The following is a 22,765-nucleotide window of genomic DNA, read 5'->3' as shown; positions in this document are numbered from 1 at the left end:
CTTATTGTGTTTCAATTTCAATCCATCAGTGACTTTTTAGCTGTTATTGACCGTCTAGGCACCTTCTTAATTCTGCTTCATATGCATGTAATCCAGTTTAATCACTAATCTGATTGATCTCATAAAGCTAGGTGCTCATTACAAAAGATATGAATCATGTATTTATTTACCATGATCGACTTTAGCTGCAACAAAAACACTTAATGTTTGCTATATATAATAAGATATGTTTATGATTTCCAGATTGATATATGAATGACCTTTAATTATTTTCTGCTTTTGGTCATTAGTGTGCTGTACAAAGTTCACCCATTAAGTGACAGCAATCTTTAGGCTACCAAAGAGGCCTGTACAACCATACCGGACACCAAGTCTGGAACATATATACATGTGCTAGAGCAACTATATATATTTCAATGTTGAATAAAATCTGCAAGAGTTGTGTGAGGAACCAAGTGTTCTCTAAAAGTTGTTCTTTCTAATTATTCTAACAGCCCCTCTTGGATCCATGATAAACCAGCACCTTGTTGCAACCTGTCACTGTATAGTGGCTAATCAAATTCACCCATTGCATCACATCAATCGTAGGGCATATTAATAGGATAGTCACTTTTGGCAACTCCAGAGATGAACTTGGTGGGGAGTAAGCTCCATCCACTGCTCCATTAAATTCCCGCTTTGCTAGTACAAGTGCAATGGCTTGAACTGCATTCTCACATATTCTTCTTGCCAAGCTTCCCGTCATCCACCGACTCGGTAACATCCACCCCAGCATTCTTACTTCTCCTCTGGTTTGACTGCTTGTTGTTTTCAATAGCTTATTCTGGATAACTGATAAAAGCTCGGTGATGAGCCAACAATGCTTCATGAAACAACTTTCCACACCACGTGCATATTTGTTTCTCTGGAAACACGTATTTCCTGTATTCAGCTTCGACGACTGAATACGTAGTAATAACAAAACCATGATCGGATAATTCATCAAGGGACCATCCCCTCTTGGATCCATGATAAACCCAGAACCTTGTTGCTACCTGTCAAGGTAAAGGGCTAATCTCATTCACCCATTGCATCACAGCCATCATAGGGCATATTATAGGGAGTTATAAGACACAGCTGAAGAGAACAAGACTTACCTTATGGAGCTGTTGAACAACCTCCTTCTGGTCATTTTCACCAGAAATTGCAAACCATTCATCAAAAGTCTCTGAGGAACTAAATATCTCTGGTAGTAGAAAGTTCAATAAAGACCAGAGTTCATGGAGATTATTCTGTAAAATAGAATATAGAATATATCAAAAAACAGAACAAAACGTATGTGCATCAAGTAATTAATAACTTTATATAATCAGTCATTACAAAAGAATGTGCAAGAAAAAGTGACCTCTCATCTATTGGTTTCATGATGAGTGCTTAGAAGTATCACAAATGACAGATAATGACAAATTTATTAATCAAATTACATATTTGGGGCTAGTGGATTTCACCTAGAAAGAAATACTATTTAAATAAGTGAAGAAATGGGCTTTCAAAAGTTACATTCACCACCCATAAAAATAAATGAACTATTATAGAAGTACCTGAAGTGGAGTTCCAGTAATAAGAAGGCGATAGTTAGTATTAAAAAGTCTTATGATTTTTGAAAGAAGTGAGATCTCATTCATCCTATGAGCTTCATCAATTATTATGTAGCGCCGGCTAAATTGGCGCAAGGCAGACTTCTTTTTTGTAGCCATTTCAAAACTGGTGACATCAAACTTCCCAGCAGCTAGTAAGTCTTCGGGTATGTATCTCTGGAGAAATATATGTAGTATTACTGATTCAGATCCAGTATCCAATGAAGAAATGATAATTAACGAAGCATGGAGAAAACAAAGAAGTTTTTTGTCCGTCCAATATCAAAATTAATGGATTTAAGTACTGTATGGAAAATTATTCGATTTAATCGAAGTTGCAATCAGGTTTGTCTATTTTCTCACATAGCAATTCCAAATACTCGGTATTTGCCTCACCACTACTCCATCTTACATTTTGCAATACTAGTCACCCTCACCCACTATTGCAGTTGCCAATGCATAAGATTTCTGAAGTTGAATTTAAATATCATAATTTACGATTGCATTTCACAAAATTAACCCCAATGTATAGTAGAGTCTTAGAATGTATTTATTTGCTTCGGCAAAGCACCTGGCTTTGACAATTATGAATTATCGCATAATATGTTCAAGTGTTAACTGCAATGGTAATACCACATGACTACAAATCAAGTCACACAAATAAAAAGAACATTCATGGCATACTCACCGACTATAAATTGTTGTTCAATACCAATAAGTCATCAGAAACAATTTCAAACAGTTAATTAATTGAGTATCCTAAGAATTTGAACAGTTAATTTCATCATCACAAAATGTTGTCTAGGCATTCAATTAAACAGTTTGAAAGCAATCTCCAACTAAAGCTTATAAACTAAACAAAAACAAAATTAGAGAACTTTATACCAAAATTATAAACCAAAGAATAGATTACACTTTGCACGCCATTACGTACTTTGAGCGCTTTTGTGTTTTGGTCTTCAATATTTTACTTGATCAAAACACAACCCAATGCTTAATTCTTGTTTGAGTTTGCACCCTTTTGATCATCCGTTGTTTAACTTGACCGTCAACTTAGTAGAGCCCAAAGAAAACTAGTAATTTCCTATTTCCAACCCCACTTGAAAATAGAGCCCTGCTTTTCTCACTCTTATACAAAATTCCCTTTCTTTCAATATTTGTTGAATTTTCAATCGAATTGCTCCTCATTTCTCAATCTCCTCCTTAATTCAGCCAAAATTCATTTGAAAATGGCTCATATTTTGAACACGTCTTTCATCTCCATCACCAAAAGTACCCCCTCTATGTACCGCCTAGCCACTCTTTTATCACGACCTTAGTTCAAGAAACCCAAAAAAATCCAAGCCAAGCCTACACTTAGTTCTACAATGACTCAAGGGAAGATTGTGTCTTGGGTGAAATCAGAAGGTGATAAATTATCGATAGGGAAATAAATAATCTTTAAGCTATCATCAATAACTAGCCATACTCAACCTCTCATTGTGCTAGGATTCTAATAGAGCAATTGTGCGATTTTGGGGCAAGAAGATTGTGAAAAATTGTTTAAGACCAAAACCCAAAAGCGCTCAGAGTAATGGGGTGCAAAGTGTAATTTACTCTAGATCAAACACACACAAAAAAATGAGATTCAAATTTCATTAATGGCCGGAAAACTTTATAACCACAGACCTTACAAAAAGCACGTATGTTGACTACATACTTTCAATCGACTAGAAATGAGTGGCATGTGACTTGAATCACACCTTCAATCGAAAGGTCATGTGGTTTGCACATAGATGGGTCGTTGTTCAATTTAAGGGGAGGGGAGCTATGGAGAGGGAGTGATATTGTATCAATGTTGTAGTTGTTTTATGGAAAAAGAAATTATCTCCTCGATTAGTGTAATGATTTTAATTTTTTAATTTTTAATTTTTCAGTTTTGGCATCACGAATATGTCTGGTGCCTAAAATTATTATTTGCATTGTTTAAAAAATAACCAATGCCCAAAAATATTATTTACATTGGTTTCTAAAAAATGATGTCAATAATAGGTATTTACGTCGGTGTATTATAAGATGATGCCAAATAACCTCCACATGCCTTGGTGCCTTATTGGTCGATGCCTAAAATTAAAATAGGCATCGGGGACCCTTGAACCCGATGCCAAAAGCAGTTTTGTACTAGTGTTTTCATGTTGTTTTCAACATACATTTTTTCTTTATCACCATCATAATCCACATCTGAAATGTTCAAAGCCAAATTATCTTTATCCCACCTTCATTCTGATAATAATCTCTTGCTCAATAGTAAATCACAGAGTGATGTAAGTATTATCACTAAATTCAATTAATTCTATGATGACAATATTCACATTCGATAAAAAACATAACTAAAAGAGATCATACCTGTAATGATGCTTCATAATTGAAGTATAATTGTAGACGTATTAGCGAGCTCAATCATGATAGATTCCATGTATTTCGTTCCCGAGTGGTGAAGAAAGTCATTAGCGTGAAGACTATTAAATCAATACGGATGAAAAGAAGTTCATATCATAAATCGATGTATAGTTGATAAATCTCTATGTTGAACAATCTACTAATGTAAATTGAATGAAGATTTGTTACTTACTTATCGTGCTTATTGACGGCCGCATCAAATACCTAATTTTCATCATAGGGGTTTATTGGGATTTGGCAAGCCCTGTATCTCTTTATATGAGCTTAAATATATTCCGTATAAGTAGAAATAAGAATTTATATTTTTTATTCATAAAACAAGAATTTTTCATTATATATAAAATAAACATGATTTTTTCATACTTTATGATTATAAAGAGTAATTTACACTTTGTACCTCATAATTTAAGTGCATTTTCGATCGATTTGGTCTCAAACAAAATTTCTTGTCAATACCCACTCTAATGTTTAAAAAGCGCTTCGATATGCACCCTTTTGACCATATACCGTCAAGTTAAATGTTAAAATTAACTGCTGGAGGGGTAAAATAGTAATTTCGTATGGAAAGAATCAGTAGAAGGAAGTCTATAAAATTACTATTTTACCCCTGCAGCCGTTAATTTTAACATTTAACTTGACGGAATATGCTCAAAGGGGTGCATATCGAAGCACTTTTTAAACATTAGGGTGCGTATTGACAAGAAATTTTGTTCGAGACCGATTCGAAAAAGCGCGCTTAAACTTATGAGGTGCAAACTGCAAAGTGTAAATTACTCGATTATAAATGATGCCTATATTAAGAGTAAAGTTTACTTTGTGTAGATATACTTTGGTCATGGCACCACTTTAACTGAAATATCAAACTTTGAAAGGTTTTATAGAATGTGCAATTCCGTCTACCCTAATTAATTTATTCATATTTTTAGGGAATTTGCGTCTTTTTGTTTCTCTAATGCCTTTATGGCATATTTTAATTGAGTAGACTTGTCCAAAATGTTACGCAATCTTTTGAAAAAGCCTAATTTTTTCGTTGTTAACACCCAAAGTAAATACTAAATTAGGGTTTACAATAAGATTGCCTAATATTTTGGTATTGTATGCTTTATTAAATACACAACATAGAGGAACGAATATACACAAATACCTCTAAAATATTAAACGGAGTTAACGAGAATAAACAAAATTACACATTTTTTAAGGAATTTCAAAATTTAATCTTTTAATTATTTATTGAGTGATTGACACTTTGCACCCCTTATCTTTAAGCACTTTTTCGATTTGGTCTCAAACAATTGTTTTCTAGCAGTATGCACTTTAAAGTTCGAAAAGCGCTTCGCTCTGCACCCCTTTGACCACTCTCCGTTTAATTGACCGTTAAAGTTAACAGATGTGGGGTTTGCACTTTGCACCCCACAATTTTAATTTTTTTTCATTAGTATTTTGAAATATTTTTTTTCATGAATGTAAGCCCTCTTTGAAGCTGATGGCGCAGCTGTAACTGCTGAATAGCCCAACTTAGAGCAGAGCAGATTGAAACATATGCTCAATGGCTACTAGGCACCCAATGCTCTCCTGTGTTTCCAAATTGCCACATTTCTTCCTCTTTTACGCATCTTGCTTGCTAGTTTTATGCAGCCTTAGTCATCACTTGTGCCATGGGTTCCGACCCAGGCATTTTAACTTGTCCACGGCAGCCACTCATTGGTCGTCTGCTGGTGCCACATGGTACGGCGCCCCTGATGGTTTTGGAAGCCATGGTAATTTCATTCTTTGACGTGTAATATTCATGATCATGTCAACCCGAAAAGCTGTTTTAATTTATATAATGTGGGCTCGTAAAGTTGTTTTAATTCATAAAGTATTGAGAATTAGTCCCTCTAAAATCTTAAACCAGAGTTCTAATATCAATGATGACAACCAGTCGATCTAAATCTTAAGGTGTTAGAGGAAAGACCTATATGGATCTTATGTTATATTTCAACGTAATACGTTTTGGTAGAAACACGATTTGTCTATTTCATTGCAAAATGACATTAAAGTCCATGCATATGTACTCAGGGAAATTTTTCTAAATACTTATATAATTGATTCAGGAGGATCATGCGGATATGGTGAATCTATGTCACAAGCACCTTTCTCTTCTATTGTTACTGGAATTTGTCCATCGCTTTACAGTTCTTGCAAAGAATGTGGAGCTTGTTATCTGGTACCAAACAAATATATATATTATATTATTTATTTAAATAAAAATATTTGTTTGTGTTTATAAAGGTCGGGGATCTTCTACTACTTTCTAATGATTTATTTTATATTAATGTTGACTCACAATGTATGAATTGCGCACTCAAATGATGACAAAATTCGAAGTTGATCATGTAGTGCTCAAGTCTTCGACAATGGGTGAAATAACTATTGAAAATTGCAGGTGAAATGTACAAAACATCCTTCTTGTTCAGGCAAGCCTGCAAGAGTTATGATTACTGTTTTTTTCCCCGGAGGTGTTTGCGCGTCCGACAGAGCTCATTTCGATTTAAGTGGAACGGCCTTTGGCGTCATGGCCGTTCCCGGCCAAGAGAAACTCCTCCAGAATGCTGAAAAAATATTTCAAAATTGAAATTATGGGGTGCAAAATGCAAACCCCACATCTGTTAACTTTAACGGTCAATTAAACGGAGAGTGATCAAAGGGGTGCACAGCGAAGCGCTTTTCAAACTTTAGGGTGCATACTGTCAAAAAAAATTGTTTGAGACCAAATCGAAAAAGCGCCTAAACATAAGGGGTGCAAAGCGTCAATCACTCTTATTTATTATACTTTAATATTGAAAGTGGCGTGACCACTACATACAAGTACACAAAGTGCACCTAACTCTTATAATTACAAAACCTGGAAAAGCAAAATACTCATTCCTGATTGTTAACAATTGACAATCTATTTTAGATTTGGTCAAAATATTATTAAGTTTTGTGTAACAAAAGAAAAAATGTAGAATCTAGAACAATGATAGGTTTCTTGAGCTTGCATAAGACTATACTTAAACTTTCTTCATTAACAACACTCATTTGAATTTTATATAAACAAATATAATAAATAGTAAGAAAAATATTATAAAAGTTATTAATTTATTATTTCCTCAACTATGCGGAACAAATTTCAAGTTACAACTATCAACCACAATCTTTATCTTGGCTTAAAAGCGCTGTGAGATGTCCATGGTGAGCAATCTCACTCACATAAATCCACGTGAAAAATTTTCTTATACTTCCATCGCTCTTCTTGTAATCTATACATATTTGTTTACATGTAAATTATATTGTTAAACTCGTTACAAGATAATATCTATGGTGTTCAATTATAATTTTTAATTCATGTGATAGTAGAAATTTTCGCACACTTTTTTTCTCATAGCTTGAGTTAAATATTGTCAAGCTCCCCCGGACTGCGTTAACATTTCTTGTACTTCATATTGTCCACAGTTCCGCCAAATCTTCACTTATGAGATAAATGTATTATCATATTTATTTTGTTCATATAGTAGCCCAAGTTTAATTCCAATATTTTTCTCAAGGGCGTGAAACTCACGTCATCGTCCTCTTATCAACTCTCCATTGTGTATATCATTACTCTATGCTATCAATATTTGTGCCTAACATAATAAAAAAATTCAGATACTTAAATTATTATCTAAGATCGTGACAATGATTTAGACCATACTTTCATGACTAATAATTAGAATAAGCATAATTTGACATGGACAAAATGATCACTCAGTCTCTTTCACTCTATGAAATTTTACAAGCTAAGTTATCATCCAAAAATATCTAACAATCTCTACGGTTCTGTGTATGCAAATAATTATTAATTTAATCAATATAAAAATTTACTTAAGTAAGGAGAAATCAAAAATAAATAAAATGTTTTAGACATATAGACAAGTGTTCGTGTCTAATAGCAAAATAAAATGTGCAATCAACCATATGGTTTTACATATTTACCTAATAAAAGTAAAAATGAAAAATATAAATTAAAACTTTAGCAATTGCTATATATATGCATAATATTTCATCATATAAATTGAGCATTTTTATTATGGAAAGTCTGAGGTCATGATGAATAAAATAATCTGACAGTTCCATCTTAAATTGTCATTTAAGATATCTCAAAGTTAGTTTTAGAAATTCTAGCATTTTACTCCCGAATATTATAAAGTGCGTGGACCCATATAATAACGTTAGGTTTGGATTTGATTATTAACATTATGTTATTTTTTTAGGATTATTAAAACATAGTGGTAGTCAGCAAATATTATGGTGATATGATATATATCTATATCTATATGTATATATATATATATATATAATCTGTGTATCTATGTATATATAATAGTTTCTGTTGCCTCTTCTGCACACTATATTGAGGCGGCTTGGATATCACCCTTCAACTTCACTATAATTACATTGCATGCCACCACTTCTGCTAGCTTCTCCCGCTGACGCGTCGCTGGCGCATGTGCCTTTCCTTTTCTAGTGCACTACGTTTGCACAGCAATATTAATACATACATACAATTAAAATAAACACAAATATATTACAGCTGCTAATTACAGCTCTTGTAAGCTTGCCCAACACACTGGATTGAAACTCAAACCAAGCTTCCTCAGGAAGAAAACCCATACGTCATCCTCATGTACTTTTAAATTTTTTAACAATAGATTTTAAAAGTTCAAATTGTAATTTAGAGTAATGCTTATTACATGTTTTTGTTAATGTTCTGCTGAGTAGTTTACCTACGCCTACCCTTGCTTGGTTTTCAAATTCAAGATACAAACTACTGACGGAGCTCATAATCTGCGTGGATTGTCTTCCTTATTTCATCCATGGAGAAGGTGTCATCTCTGATCTGTTATGTCTGTTCTTTTCGTTAATTTCGTGATATTACAAATAAACTCATCATTTGCTATTGAAAATTAATCAGGAAAGACTACACGCAAACACCAAGAATTCAAATTTGAATAAATTGGATTAAAAAAAAGAGGATGCATATCTCGCGCTATATGTGCCACTATCTCCTTTTTCTTTCTTTTTTCTGATTGAACTATTATATTTCTAAAGATTTTTTTATCTTTTAGTTGCAGGTGAAATTTTCGTTCTTCAAGTGTTTGATGATTTGCCTAGGAGAAAAAAATGATAGATTGTCAATTTTGATTTTTCTTTATATATGGTTATGTTTTGGTTATTAAACTTTTTGCTTACTACAATTTAAATTGTGAATGAAGGCTTTGAAAATGAAAATTACTGAGTGAAGTTGATTTTGTTTATAACATGTCTAATAACTTTGATCTATTTTCAACATCAGTTGAACTTTGTCCGGAATCTGTTTGATGATTTGCTCAAAAGAACAAGATTGATGAATGTATCATTATTCAAGTAACTTTTGTGTGCGACTATGTGAGTTTTGATTAGTAAGTTGACTATTTTGTATATGCTTATACTATGTTTTGGGTATATTCAGTTTTTAAAATTGATTCTTGGAGTTTGGCTTTTTTTTATGGTGGTTGTTACAAGACCTAAGATAGCTATATATTCTTTTAGGAGCCTTAAAATTCGTGTCAAATTCTCATCCTCCAAGATAAACTACCTAGGACACATATGGAGTACTACATATAAAGATATAGACTCATATATATTAGATCACCATAATATTGCATACTACCATTATAGTATAATAAGGATTTGTCTAGTGTGTGCCTATGGGCACATGCTAAGCACTAAAATGTATGAATTTGGATGTTTTTGCTTGGTGTGGTTGTTGTAAATGCAAAAGGGTCCATCATTACTAAAAGGTGTAAGCCAATCAAAACAAGAGAAACCTATGAAATTTTGTACTTATTGTGTGTTCATGGGCACACCATAGAAAAACCATTATAATAATGCAAAAAAGAATAATATAGTGTTAATAATCAAACCCGAACTTAAATTTGGTGGCAAAAAAAAAAAAAATCCAAACCTAACATTAGTACAAACAAATTTCATTCACCCATTGCGTCACAGCAATCATAGGACATATTACCAGGATAGCCTTCACTTTTGGCAACTCCAAAGATGAACTTGGTGGGGAGATAGCTCCATCCACTGCTCCATTAAATTCCCGCTTTGCCGGTACAAGTGAGATGGCTTCAACTGGATTCTCATCATCCATATGTGTCTGCATCCTCTAGAGATTCTAACCATCTTATATATTCTTCTTCCCAAGCTTCCCGTCATCCACCGACTCAGTAACATCCACCCCAGCATTCTTACTCAATATCTGGATTCAATATATCACCGCGGCACACACAAAAAAGACACATCAACTAAAGCAGCCAAGTCTGAGACACTCTCTAGCAGTACTCGTCATTAAAACACACCTCATCCAGTATTATACGGTTCCAGTCCACTGAGTACAAATTATAATTTCTTGGACGAGATCTGTTTTCAGCTCCTTCTGAATCATTGGTAGAAGAACCAGCTCCAAAGGCCTTATCCTAAATCAAGCCCTTCCCTTTCTTTAGAGGTTCCTTTTTCCCGTCATACACCGGCTCAGTAACATCACATAAGCTCGGTGATAAGCCAGGATCCCTTCATCGAACAACTCTCCACACCCTGTGCATCTTTGTTTCTCCGGCAAGACATACTTCACGAAATATGATCCAAGAATTCATGAAAGGACTTACCCCTCTTGGATCCATGATAGTCTGGGCAAGAACATCATTCACATTCTCCAAATCTATGCCTGCCTCTACACAGTTGAGAGAGCGTAATTTAATTTTGATAATAAATTAAATGAAATCCAACTACTTGAGAGCAAAGTAATATTAACATAATGAGAAAATATTTTCTAAGATAATATTAGCAACCTTTTATGCCAAAATTGAAAGACAATTACAAAATATTAAATTGATTCATGTGTTAATATATACTTATTTCTCATATAAAATTTTAATATCTTTTTAACTTGATTTTTCTATATCATACTCAAACATAAGACTTAAGTCTTAAAATATTTAAAAATAAAAAAAAAATTATCTAAGTCAATATAATACTAACTCATTTATTCAAGTTTAAATTGGGAATTACTCTAATTAAAATTGGCATGAGGCCTTCATACAAACCCGGTTGGGACCAAAATGGACTCAACTATTTTATGAAAGTCCGGCCCACTCAAAGTCAAAGTTGGTCGAGGGTTTTGATAAAAAAAATCGAGTGTTTTTGGGGTCCACCGCCTGATGGATCTTTAATTTGTGCATGTCTACTGGGAACAAGGATAGAGCCATGCTTAAAAAATTTGGATTTGGATTTGATATGTGAAACCCGATTGAAATTGATATGTGAAACCCGAACCTAATCCAAAACCTATAGATTTGGATTTGGATTTGATATATGAAACTCGATTGGATTTTGATTTGGATTTTAAAAATAATTTGGATTTAGATGTCTTCGATATCCGAACCAATCGGACCCGTTGTCATCCCTACCCAAAATTTTTGTGACTATTCACTATAGTAGAAATTTCTTAGTATAAAATATTACAATTCTCAAGCTGAGGATAGTTTCGAACTCATATATTATGACTAAACTCCATTTTCGATAAAGAAGCGTAACTAAAAGATATCATACCTGTAATGATGATTCATAATTGTAGATGTATTAGCGAGTTCAATCATGATAGAATCCTTGAATTCCGATCCCAAACGCCGAACTAAGTCAGTAGCGTAAACATTACTAAATCAATACCCATGAAAACAAGTTCATATCATAAATGGATGTATAGTTGATAAATCTCTGTGTTGAACAATCTACTGATGTAAATGGTATGAAGATTTTTATACTTATGGTATTTGTTCACGGCGGCATCAAATATGTGTTACTTAATTTTGATCCTAGGATTTTGTTGGGCTTTGACAAGCCGGGTATCTCTTCACATGGGCTTAAATTTATGCCTTATTATATAGAAATAAGAGTTTATATATTTTTTTATCTTAAAACAAGAATTTTTCAATATATATAAAATAAACATGATTCTTAGCTACTCTATAATTATAAAAGCGATACTTATATTTAGAGTAAAGTGTATGTATATAAGTGGCCCATTGCAATGCCTCTTTCTACGGTAACAATAGGCCAGAAAAGCATTACAATAGAGCTATTGTAACACCAGGAGTTTTAGATCTGCGAGCGAACATTACACCAGGTCCCATGATGTAACACTTTGGACGTCTATTATAAGAGTAAAAAAAATCTTACAATACGACCCTAGTGTAATAGTGTAATGGCCCAGTGTTACATTATGTTAGAATTATTTTTAAAAAGTAAGTCCAACATGTAACATTTGAAATAACAACCTTGTTCAAACAACACTCCCATACACAAATTTACCAAAACATAATCCAAAACACCAAAACTACAACCAAAATACTACAACCACAACTCCACTACTACAAACCACCACTCTAATACATATTCAACCTACTATTAAGTTTTACAAATATGATAAAACTGTGATCCATGCAAAATTCCAACCACCACCACTACCCATGCTCATTGCTTCACCTGCACTTCCTTGGAAGAGGGCTGCAACGTTGCTCTTAGAGTCTGCAACACCTCCTCTCTGTGCCTTATTGTGTTTCAATTTCAATCAATCAGTGACATTTCAGCTGTTATTGACCGTCTAGGCACCTTCTTAATTGTGCTTCATATACCATGTAATCCAGTTTAATCACTAATCTGATTGATCTCATGCATAAAGCTAGGTGCTCATTACAAAAGATATGAATCATGTATTTATTTACCACGATCACTAGACTTTAGCTGCAACAAAAACACTTAATGTTTGCTATATAATAAGATATGTTTATGATTTCCAAATTGATGTTAGAATATAAGATCCTGGAAAGAGTCATTCTCTAACACCTTGAGGTTTTAGAGTAACTGGTTCCTTGACATGGTATCAGAGCGAGGTTGGCAGAGGACTCAGGTTCGATCCCTGCCACCCCCAATATTCTCACAATTTATAGTGGCACGAATGGCAAATCAATGCTCCAAAATATTCTCACAATTTATAGTGGCACGAATGGCAGATCAATGCTCCAAAGATGAGCGCCCGTGATCCACTCTTCGACCCATAAATGGGCTCTCGAGTGAGGGGGAATGTTGGAATATAAGATCGTGGAAAGGGTCATTCTCTAACACCTTGAGGTTTTAGAGTAACTCGTTCCTTGACAATATATGAATGACCTTTAATTAATTTGTGCTTTTGCTCATTAGTGTGCTGTACAAAGTTCACCCATTAAGTGACAGTAATCTTTAGGCTACCAAAGAGGCCTGTACAACCATACCGGACACCCCACCACCAAGATTAAATACTGATAACAATCATGACTAGTTTAGAAAAAACTGTTCAAAAAAAAAAAAATCAACTGTTGACATCAAATAGATCCAGTCTGCTAATAGTATTTGTTATTCAAGCTTACCTGCATACATATCTTCTCTAATATTCACTCAAGCTGCCACTGTAACACAAACAAGTACATTGTAAGTGCCAGAATTCGATCTTTAACAAGTGGTAGTTTCTTCTCCTTTGTGCATTATTCAGAAAAGCTGATTCAGTATGATGAGCGAGCGCCAACCTGCAAGAGTTACATTATTATATTAACGACTCTTTTCATCTATCAACAAAAAGACAAAACATTTTACCTAGTCAGCTTATTGTCATAATTAACTATATTATTCACTTGGTTTAAACAACCAAAAACGTGAATCCCTGATTTTATGTTTTCTTACACTTATGCTAAACTTACGGGAACCTGCAGCAGACATACTTCTTCAGGAGAGAAATTATTTCTAACCAAGAAAATTAACCATACAAATCAATAAATCAACCACGGCCTTGGTGATGTTATAATCCATGAAATCAGGATCTTGATCAGAGAAAATCACTTCCGAAAATCCGAAGGTTTAGTTTATGCATTCTCATACACAGGGGAAGAACGAGAAACCCGGGTAAGGAGTGACATTATTTATTGTTATTTTTAATAACGAAGTATTGGCCTTTTTTCAAAAATACCAAGTTGCAAATTGTTTTTTTTGGAAATACCGTGCAACCTCATTTGCAACTTCAATAACCATAAAATGAAATGATTTCAACCAACGTTGCAACCACATATGCGACTTCGACAATATGTTTGAAATAATTTAAACAAATTTCTCTTAATCATTTTTTAAAAGAATATCTCTGGACATAAAATGATGTTCTAAGTTTGATCATTGATGAATTTGCTAACTATAAACCTTTGTAGGAAAAAGTTATATGGAGACCACTATTTTATTATAGATTTTGGAGATCATATACGTACTACAAGTAGAAATGATTTGCATATATTAAAGTTTGTAACGTTCTTACTTGCGGTAAATATATAGTCCCCCTTCTCCAACAAAAGTGTGGTCACCATTTAAATCAAACCAGCGGTGTATATTCTATATATAGAGCAAGTATAAACATAATTTACACGAGTAATACTTAAACAAATAGTCTGCTAATCCATAAACATAACACCATAAAGTTTAAGGAAGGAGCAAATGACTCTTTGATAACTGTGCACCTTCCGCCACCGATACCTGTAGATTTTCCCTCTTTAGTATCCATGTTTGAGACCGTTGCCTTCGGTAATATCTGCATTCTGCTTTGACGCTTGAATATGTTGTTATCACTAAATCTTGATTTGAAAATTCATGAAGGGTCATGCCCCTGTTGACAGATACCGAGTATCATGAAAGTATTAAATGTAATGTTTTGTCATTCATGAACATGAGAACTATCAAAAGTTTATGTATCTACATTAAATAAGTTCATGTACTAGAAAGTCTGGAACATACATGCACTAGAGCAACTATATATATTTCAATGTTGAATAAAATTTGCAAGAGTTGTGTGAGGAACCAAGTGTTCTCTAAAAGTTGTTCTTTCTAATTATTCTAACAGTTGGTATCAGAGCGAGTCGAATCTATATTACTGGGCGTATTCAAAAGCTGCTACATCTAGAAAGATAAATGGCTAGCAGTTCAATCTAAAGACCTCCATTATTCCGGTATTTGATGGCGAGAATTATGAGTTCTGGTGCATAAAAATGAAGACAATATTTCGTTCACTTGGCTTATGGGAATTCGTCAGTATTGGATTTGACAATCTAGAATCCACCGAGCATCTATCAGCAGCCCAAAAGAATACATTAAAAGAAAATCAAGAAAAGGATGCAGATGTTTTATCAAAAATTCAATCTAGAATCTCTGATTCAATATTTCCCAGGATTATGCGAGCATCGGTGTCAAAGGAAGCTTGGGATATTCTTCAACAAGAATTTCAAGGAAATGATAAGGTACGAGCTGTTAAACTACAAAGTCTGAGAAGAGATTTTGAAAACATTAAAATGAAGGAGAATGAAAGTATGAATGAATTTTATTCTAGATTTATCGAGCTTGTTAATCAAATGAAATCTTGTGGTGATGATATTCCTGATAAGAAGCAAGTGGAGAAAATTTTGAAAAGTTTTCCGGACAAATTTATCCCCATTATTTATGTAATTAAAGAAACTAAAGACTTGTCTGCACTTAGCATTCAAAATCTGATGGGATCTTTAAAATCATATGAGCAAAGGGTAAAAGGTACCTCTGAAAGCTCTGTTGAAGGTGTGTTTCAATCAAAAGTTAACATCAACAGTAAAACATCTTGGAGCAGCTAAAAGGGTCTTGAGATATTTACAAGGAACTTCTGATTTTGGAATAATGTACAAGAGAGGTTAAAAGATAAAATTATTTGGTTACTCAGATAGCGACTGGGCGCTGGCAGCATCGGTGACAAAAGGAGCACTTCAGGTTATATTTTTTCTCTTGGTTCAGGTTTAGTCTCATGGTTAACAAAAAAACAAGATACTGTAGCTCTTTCTTCAACAGAAGCTGATATGTCGCAGCAAGTTTGGCAACATCCCATGTTCTCTGGTTAAGGAAGATTTTGGAAGACACGGAACAAAATCATAAAGGCTCTACAACTCTGTTTTGTGATAATAAGTCGGCAATATCCATGGCAAAGAATCCAGTATTCCACAGTCGCACAAAACATATTGATGTTAAGTACAATTTTATCCGCGAAGCTGTTGAAAATGGAGTTATTGAGATCAAGTATTGCAGCACTCAAAACCAAATGGCAGATATATTCACGAAAGCACTTTCCAAAGAAAAGTTTCTGCAGTTCCGGGACATGATGAAAGTTCAAAGACAAAACATTAAGGGGGAATGTTGACAGATACTGAGTATCATGAAAGTATTAAATGTAATGTTTTGTCATTCATGAACATGAGAACTATCAAAAGTTTATGTATCTGCGTACATTAAATAAGTTCATGTATTAGAAAGTTTGGAACATATATATATACATGTGCTAGAGCAACTATATATATTTCAATGTTGAATAAAATCTGCAAGAGTTGTGCGAGGAACCAAGTGTTCTCTAAAAGTTGTTCTTTCTAATTATTCTAACAGCCCCTCTTGGATCCATGATAAACCAGCACCTTGTTGCAACCTGTCACTGTATAGTGGCTCCATCCACTGCTCCATCAAATTCCCGCTTTGCTAGTATACAAGTGCAATGGCTTGAACTGCATTCTCACATATTCTTCTTGCCAAGCTTCCCGTCATCCACCGACTCAGTAACATCCACCCCAGCATTCTTACTTCTCCTCTGGTTTGACTGCTTGTTGTTTTCAATAGCTTATTCTGGATAACTGATAAAAGCTCGGTGATGAGCCAACAATGCTTCATGAAACAACTTTCCACACCACGTGCATATTTGTTTCTCTGGCAACACATATTTCCTGTATTCAGCTTCGGCGACTGAATACGTAGTAATAACAAAACCATGATCGGATAATTCATCAAGGGACCATCCCCTCTTGGATCCATGATAAACCCAGAACCTTGTTGCTACCTGTCAAGGTAAAGGGCTAATCTCATTCACCCATTGCATCACAGCCATCATAGGGCATATTATAGGGATTTATAAGACACAGCTGAAGAGAACAAGACTTGCCTTATGGAGCTCTTGAACAACCTCCTTCTGGTCATTTTCACCAGAAATTGCAAACCATTCATCAAAAGTCTCTGAGGAACTAAATATCTCTGGTAGTAGAAAGTTCAATAAAGACCAGAGTTCATGGAGATTATTCTGTAAAATAGAATATAGAATATATCAAAAAACAGACAAAACGTATGTGCATCAAGTAATTAATAACTTTATATAATCAGTCATTACAAAAGAATGTGCAAGAAAAAGTGACCTCTCATCTATTGGTTTCATGATGAGTGCCAAGAAGTATCACAAATGACAGATAATGACAAATTTATTAATCAAATTACATATTTGGGGCTAGTGGATTTCATCTAGAAACAAATACTATTTAAATAAGTGAAGAAATGGGCTTTCAAAAGTTACATTCACCACCCATAAAAATAAATGAACTATTATAGAAGTACCTGAAGTGGAGTTCCAGTAATAAGAAGGCGATAGTTAGTATTATAAATTCTCATGATTTTTGAAAGAAGTGAGATCTCATTCATCCTATGAGCTTCATCAATTATTATGTAGCGCCAGCTAAATTGGCGCAAGGCAGACTTCTTTTTTGTAGCCATTTCAAAACTGGTGACATCAAACTTGACAGCAGCTAGTAAGTCTTCGTGTATGTATCTCTGGAGAAATATATGTAGTATTACTGATTCAGATCCAATATCCAATGAAGAAATGATAATTAACGAAGCATGGAGAAAACAAAGAAGTTTTTTGTCCGTCCAATATCAAAATTAATGCGTTTAAGTACTATATGGAAAATTATTCGATTTAATCGAAGTCGCAATCAGGTTTGTCTATTTTCTCACATAGCAATTCCAAATACTCGGTATTTGCCTCACCACTACTCCATCTTACATTTTGCAATACTAGTCACCCTCACCCACTATTGCAGTTGCCAATGCATAAGATTTCTGAATTTGAATTTAAATATCATAATTTACGATTGCATTTCACAAAATTAACCCCAACGTATAGTAGAGTCTTAGAAAGTATTTATTTGCATCCGCAAAGCACCTGGCTTTTGACAATTATGAATTATCGCATAATATGTTCAAGTGTTAACCGCAATGGTAATACCACATGACTACAAATCAAGTCACACAAATAAAAAGAACATTCATGGCATACTCACCGACTATAAATTGTTGTTTAATACCAATAAGTCATCAAAAACAATTTCAAACAGTTAATTAATTGAGTATCCTAAGAATTTGAACAGTTAATTTAATCATCACAAAATGTTGTCAAGGCATTGTATTAAACAATTTGAAAGCAATCTCTAACTAAAGCTTATAAATTAAACAAAAACAAAATTAGAGAACTTTATACCAAAATTATAAACCAAAGAATAGATTACACTTTGCACGCCATAACTTTGAGCACTTTTGTGTTTTGGTCTTCAATATTTTTCTTGGCAAAACACAACCCAATGCTTAATTCCTGTTTGAGTTTGCATCCTTTTGATCATCCGTTGTTTAACTTGACCGTCAACGTTAGCAGAGCCCAAAGTAAAATAATAATTTCCTATTTCCAACCCCACTTGAAAACAGAGCCCTGCTTTTCTCACTCTTATACAAAATTCCCTTTCTTTCATTTGTTAAATTTTCAATCCAATTGCTCCTCATTTCTCAATCTCCTCCTTAATTCAGCCAAAATCCATTTGAAAATGGCTCATATTTTGAACACTTCTTTCATCTCCACCACCAAAAGTACCCCCTCTATGTACCGCCTAGCCACTCTTTTATCACGACCTTAGTTCAAGAAACACACAAAAATCCAAGCCAAGCCTACACTTAGTTCTACAATGACTAAAGGGAAGACTGTGTCTTGGGTGAAATCAGAAGGTGATAAATTATCGAAAGGAAAATAAATAATCTTCAAGCTATCATCAATAATAGCCATAATCAACCTCTCATTGTGCTAGGATTCTAATAGAGCAATTGTGCGATTTTGGGGCAAGAAGATGGTGAGAAGATGATAAGTTAATTGTGAAAAATTATTTAAGACCAAAACCCAAAAGCGCTCAGAGTAATGGGGTGCAAAGTGTAATTTACTCTAGATCAAACACACAAAAAACATGAGATTCAACTTTCATTAATGGCCGGAAAACTTTATAACCACAGACCTTACAAAAAGCACATATGTTGACTACAAACTTTCAATCGACTAGAAATGAGTGGCATGTGACTTGAATCACACCTTCAATCGAAAGGTGATGTGGTTTGCACATAGATGGGTCGTTGTTCAATTTAAGGGGAGGGGAGCTACGGAGAGGGAGTGATATTGTACCACTGTTGTAGTTGTTTTATGGAAAAATAAATTATCTCCTCGATTAGTGTAACGATTTTAATTTTTTAATTTTTAATTTTTCAGTTTTGGCATCGTTGAATTTTGGCATCACGAATATGTCTGCTGCCTAAAATTATTATTTGCATTGTTTAAAAAATAACCGATGCCCAAAAATAATATTTACATTGGTTTATATAAAAATGATGCAAGTAATAGGTATTTGCGTCGGTGTATTATAAGATGATGCCAAATAACCTCCACATGCCTTGGTGCCTTATTGGTCGATGCCTAAAATTAAAATAGGCATCGGGTACCCTTGAACCCGATGCCAAAAGCAGTTTTGTACTAGTGTTTTCATGTTGTTTTTAACATACATTTTATCTTTATCACCATCATAATCCACATCTGAAATGTTCAAAGCCAAATTATCTTTATCCCACCTTCATTCTGATAATAATCTCTTGCTCGATAGTGAATCACAGAGTGATGTAAGTATTATCACTAAATTCAGTTAATTCTATTATGACAATATTCACATTCGATAAAAAAAAACATAACTAAAAGAGATCATACCTGTAATGATACTTCATAATTGAAGTATAATTGTAGACGTATTAGCGAGCTCAATCATGATAGATTCCATGTATGTTGTTCCCGAGTGCTAAAGAAAGTCATTAGCGTGAAGACTATTAAATCAATAAGGATGAAAACAAGTTCATATCATAAATCAATGTATAGTTGATAAATCTCTATGTTGAACAATCTACTAATGTAAATTGAATGAAGATTTGTTACTTACATATCGTGTAGACGGTCGCATCAAATACCTAATTTTCATCATAGGGGTTTATTGGGATTTGGCAAGCCCCGTATCTTTTTATATGAGCTCAAATATATTCCTTATAAGTAAAAATAAGAATTTTCATTTTTTATTCATAAAACAAGAATTCAACATATATAAAATAAACTTGATTTTTTCATACTTTATGATTTTAAGGAGTAATTTACACTTTGTACCCCATAATTTAAATGCATTTTCAATTTGGTCTCAAACAAAATTTCTTTTCAATACCCACGCTAATGTTTAAAAAGCGCTTCGATATGCACCCCTTTGACCATATACCGTCAAGTTAAATGTTAAAATTAACTGCTGGAGGGGTAAAAGAGTAATTTTGTATGGAAAGAATCAGTAGAAAGAAGTCTACAAAATTACGAAATTTTTCGCACACTTTTTTTGTAATAACTTGAGTTAAATATTGTCAAGCTCCCCCGGACTGCGTTAACATTTCTTGTACTTCATATTGTCCACACTTCCGCCAAATCTTCACTTATGAGATACATATGTTATCATATTTATTTGTTCAAATAGTAGCCCAAGTTTAATTCCAATATTTTGCTCAAGGGCATGAAACTCACGTCATCGTCCTCTTGTATATATTATCAACTCTCCATTCTGTATATCATTACACTAGATGCTATCAATATTTGTGCCTAACATAATAAAAAAAATTCAGATACTTAAATTATTATCTAAGATCGTGATAGTGATTTAGACCATACTTTCATGACTAATAATTAGAATAAGCATAATTTGACATGGACAAAATGATCACTCAGTCTCTTTCACTCTATGAAATTTTACAAGCTAAGTTATCATTCAAAAATATCTAACAATCTCTATGGTTTTGTGTATGCAAATAATTATTAATTTAATCAATATAAGAATTTACTTAAATAAGGAGAAATTAAAAATAAATAAAATGTTTTAGACATATAGACAAGTGTTAAACAAATACTCTCCTAATCCATAAAGAGAACACCAAAAAATTTAAGACCCTTCGGTCACTATGCTCTCTCCGCCACCGATCATACTTGTACATTTTCCCTCTTTAGTGTCCAAGTTTCAGACAGTTGCCTCTCATTATATACCGGCATTCTGCTTTGCTGCTTTAATATGTAGTTTTAACAAAATCTTGATCTGAAAATTCATGAAAGGTCTTGCCCCTCTTGGATCCATGATAAACTAGCACCTTGTTGCTACCTGTCAAAGTAAAGTGGCTAATCTCATTCACCCTCATAGGACATATTACCAGGATAGCCTTCACTTTTGGTTACTCCAGAGATGAACTTCGTGGGGAGATAGCTCCATCCACTACTGCTCCATTAAATTCCCGCTTTGCCAGTACAAGTGAGATGGCTTGATCTGGATTCTCATCATCCATACGTGTCTGCATCCTCTAGAGATTGTAACCATCTTATATATTCTTCTTCCCAAGCTTCCCGATATCCACCAACTGATCAGTAACATCCACCCCAGCATTCTTACTCTTCCTCTGTTTGACTGCTTGTTGTTTTCAACTGCATATTCTTGATAACAAATAAAAGCTCTGTGATGAGCCAACAATGCATCATGAAACAACTTTCCACACCACCATTTTTGTTTCTCTGGCAATACATATTTCCTGTATTCAGTTTCGACCACTGAATATGTAGTAGTAACAAAATCCTTATCATTTGTAGAAGAAACAGCTTTGGAAGTGCTACTTCGATGATCTTTGATATAGTGAGCCTGTGACAAAAATAGAAATTATCCAGTATATATAGGTAATAATTTAAGTCAAACACTGAAAGGCATTTAAAAGACCTGTAGAGTAGATTTACAACTCTAACTTAAGCAGTAAGCACCCGATTTTCGAAAGAAAAAAAATCAAATGTGAACAAGTAAAATATGCTTTTAAAGTGCTGATGAAAATATAAAAAACTAATATGAAACCTGATCTAATTAACAACAAATGAAACTTTCAATTTTGTTCCTGTAGGTCATTAAAACACATCAAATCATCAGAACAAGTTTTAATATTTGATGGCATAGTGAAACAAGCTAATCTGGTTTTAGGTATCCAGGTAATGGTTGGTCAACATAAATGTCAAAGTGCCCATAGATCATGCTGCTCTATGACTTTAGATATGCACATAAGCACATACACATTCATTTATTAATATCTGGATTCAATGCTGGGCAAAGAAATTCAAATGCTGATATAATAATTAAAAACGCACCTCATCCAAAATTATACGGTTCCAGTCCACGGAGTACAAATTATAGTTTGATTAATTTCTTTGACGAGGTCCCTTTTCTTTTCTTTTCTTTTCTTTGACTAAAGCAGCCAAGTTTGAGACACTTTTTAACAGTACTAGTCATTAAAAACGTACCTCATCCAAGATTATGCGGTTCCAGTCCACGGAGTACAGATTACAATTTCTTAATTTC

General features: G+C 33.8%; 1 protein-coding gene across 1 annotated transcript; it reads left to right on the top strand.

The window, feature by feature from the left end:
- The first annotated feature begins 5,601 nt into the window (after positions 1–5,601).
- LOC108203585 (putative expansin-B2) lies at positions 5,602–6,669 on the top strand. The gene is made up of 3 exons (XM_017372577.2): positions 5,602–5,812; positions 6,149–6,261; positions 6,481–6,669. Exons 1-3 carry the CDS (start codon positions 5,602–5,604, stop codon positions 6,667–6,669), a joined length of 513 nt encoding a protein of 170 aa, XP_017228066.2.
- Positions 6,670–22,765: the final 16,096 nt, after the last annotated feature.

Source organism: Daucus carota, chromosome 1 (genome assembly GCF_001625215.2).
Source record: "Daucus carota subsp. sativus chromosome 1, DH1 v3.0, whole genome shotgun sequence".
NCBI classification, from domain to species: domain Eukaryota; kingdom Viridiplantae; phylum Streptophyta; class Magnoliopsida; order Apiales; family Apiaceae; genus Daucus; species Daucus carota.
This window is presented reverse-complemented; position numbering and strand designations above follow the sequence as displayed.

Coding starts and splice junctions, on each gene's coding strand:
- LOC108203585 (XM_017372577.2), top strand. CDS start 5,602: ATGGCTACTAGGCACCCAATGCTCTCCTGTGTTTCCAAATTGCCACAT. Junction 5,813..6,148: donor TGATGGTTTTGGAAGCCATG/GTAATTTCATTC, acceptor TAATTGATTCAG/GAGGATCATGCGGATATGGT. Junction 6,262..6,480: donor AATGTGGAGCTTGTTATCTG/GTACCAAACAAA, acceptor TGAAAATTGCAG/GTGAAATGTACAAAACATCC.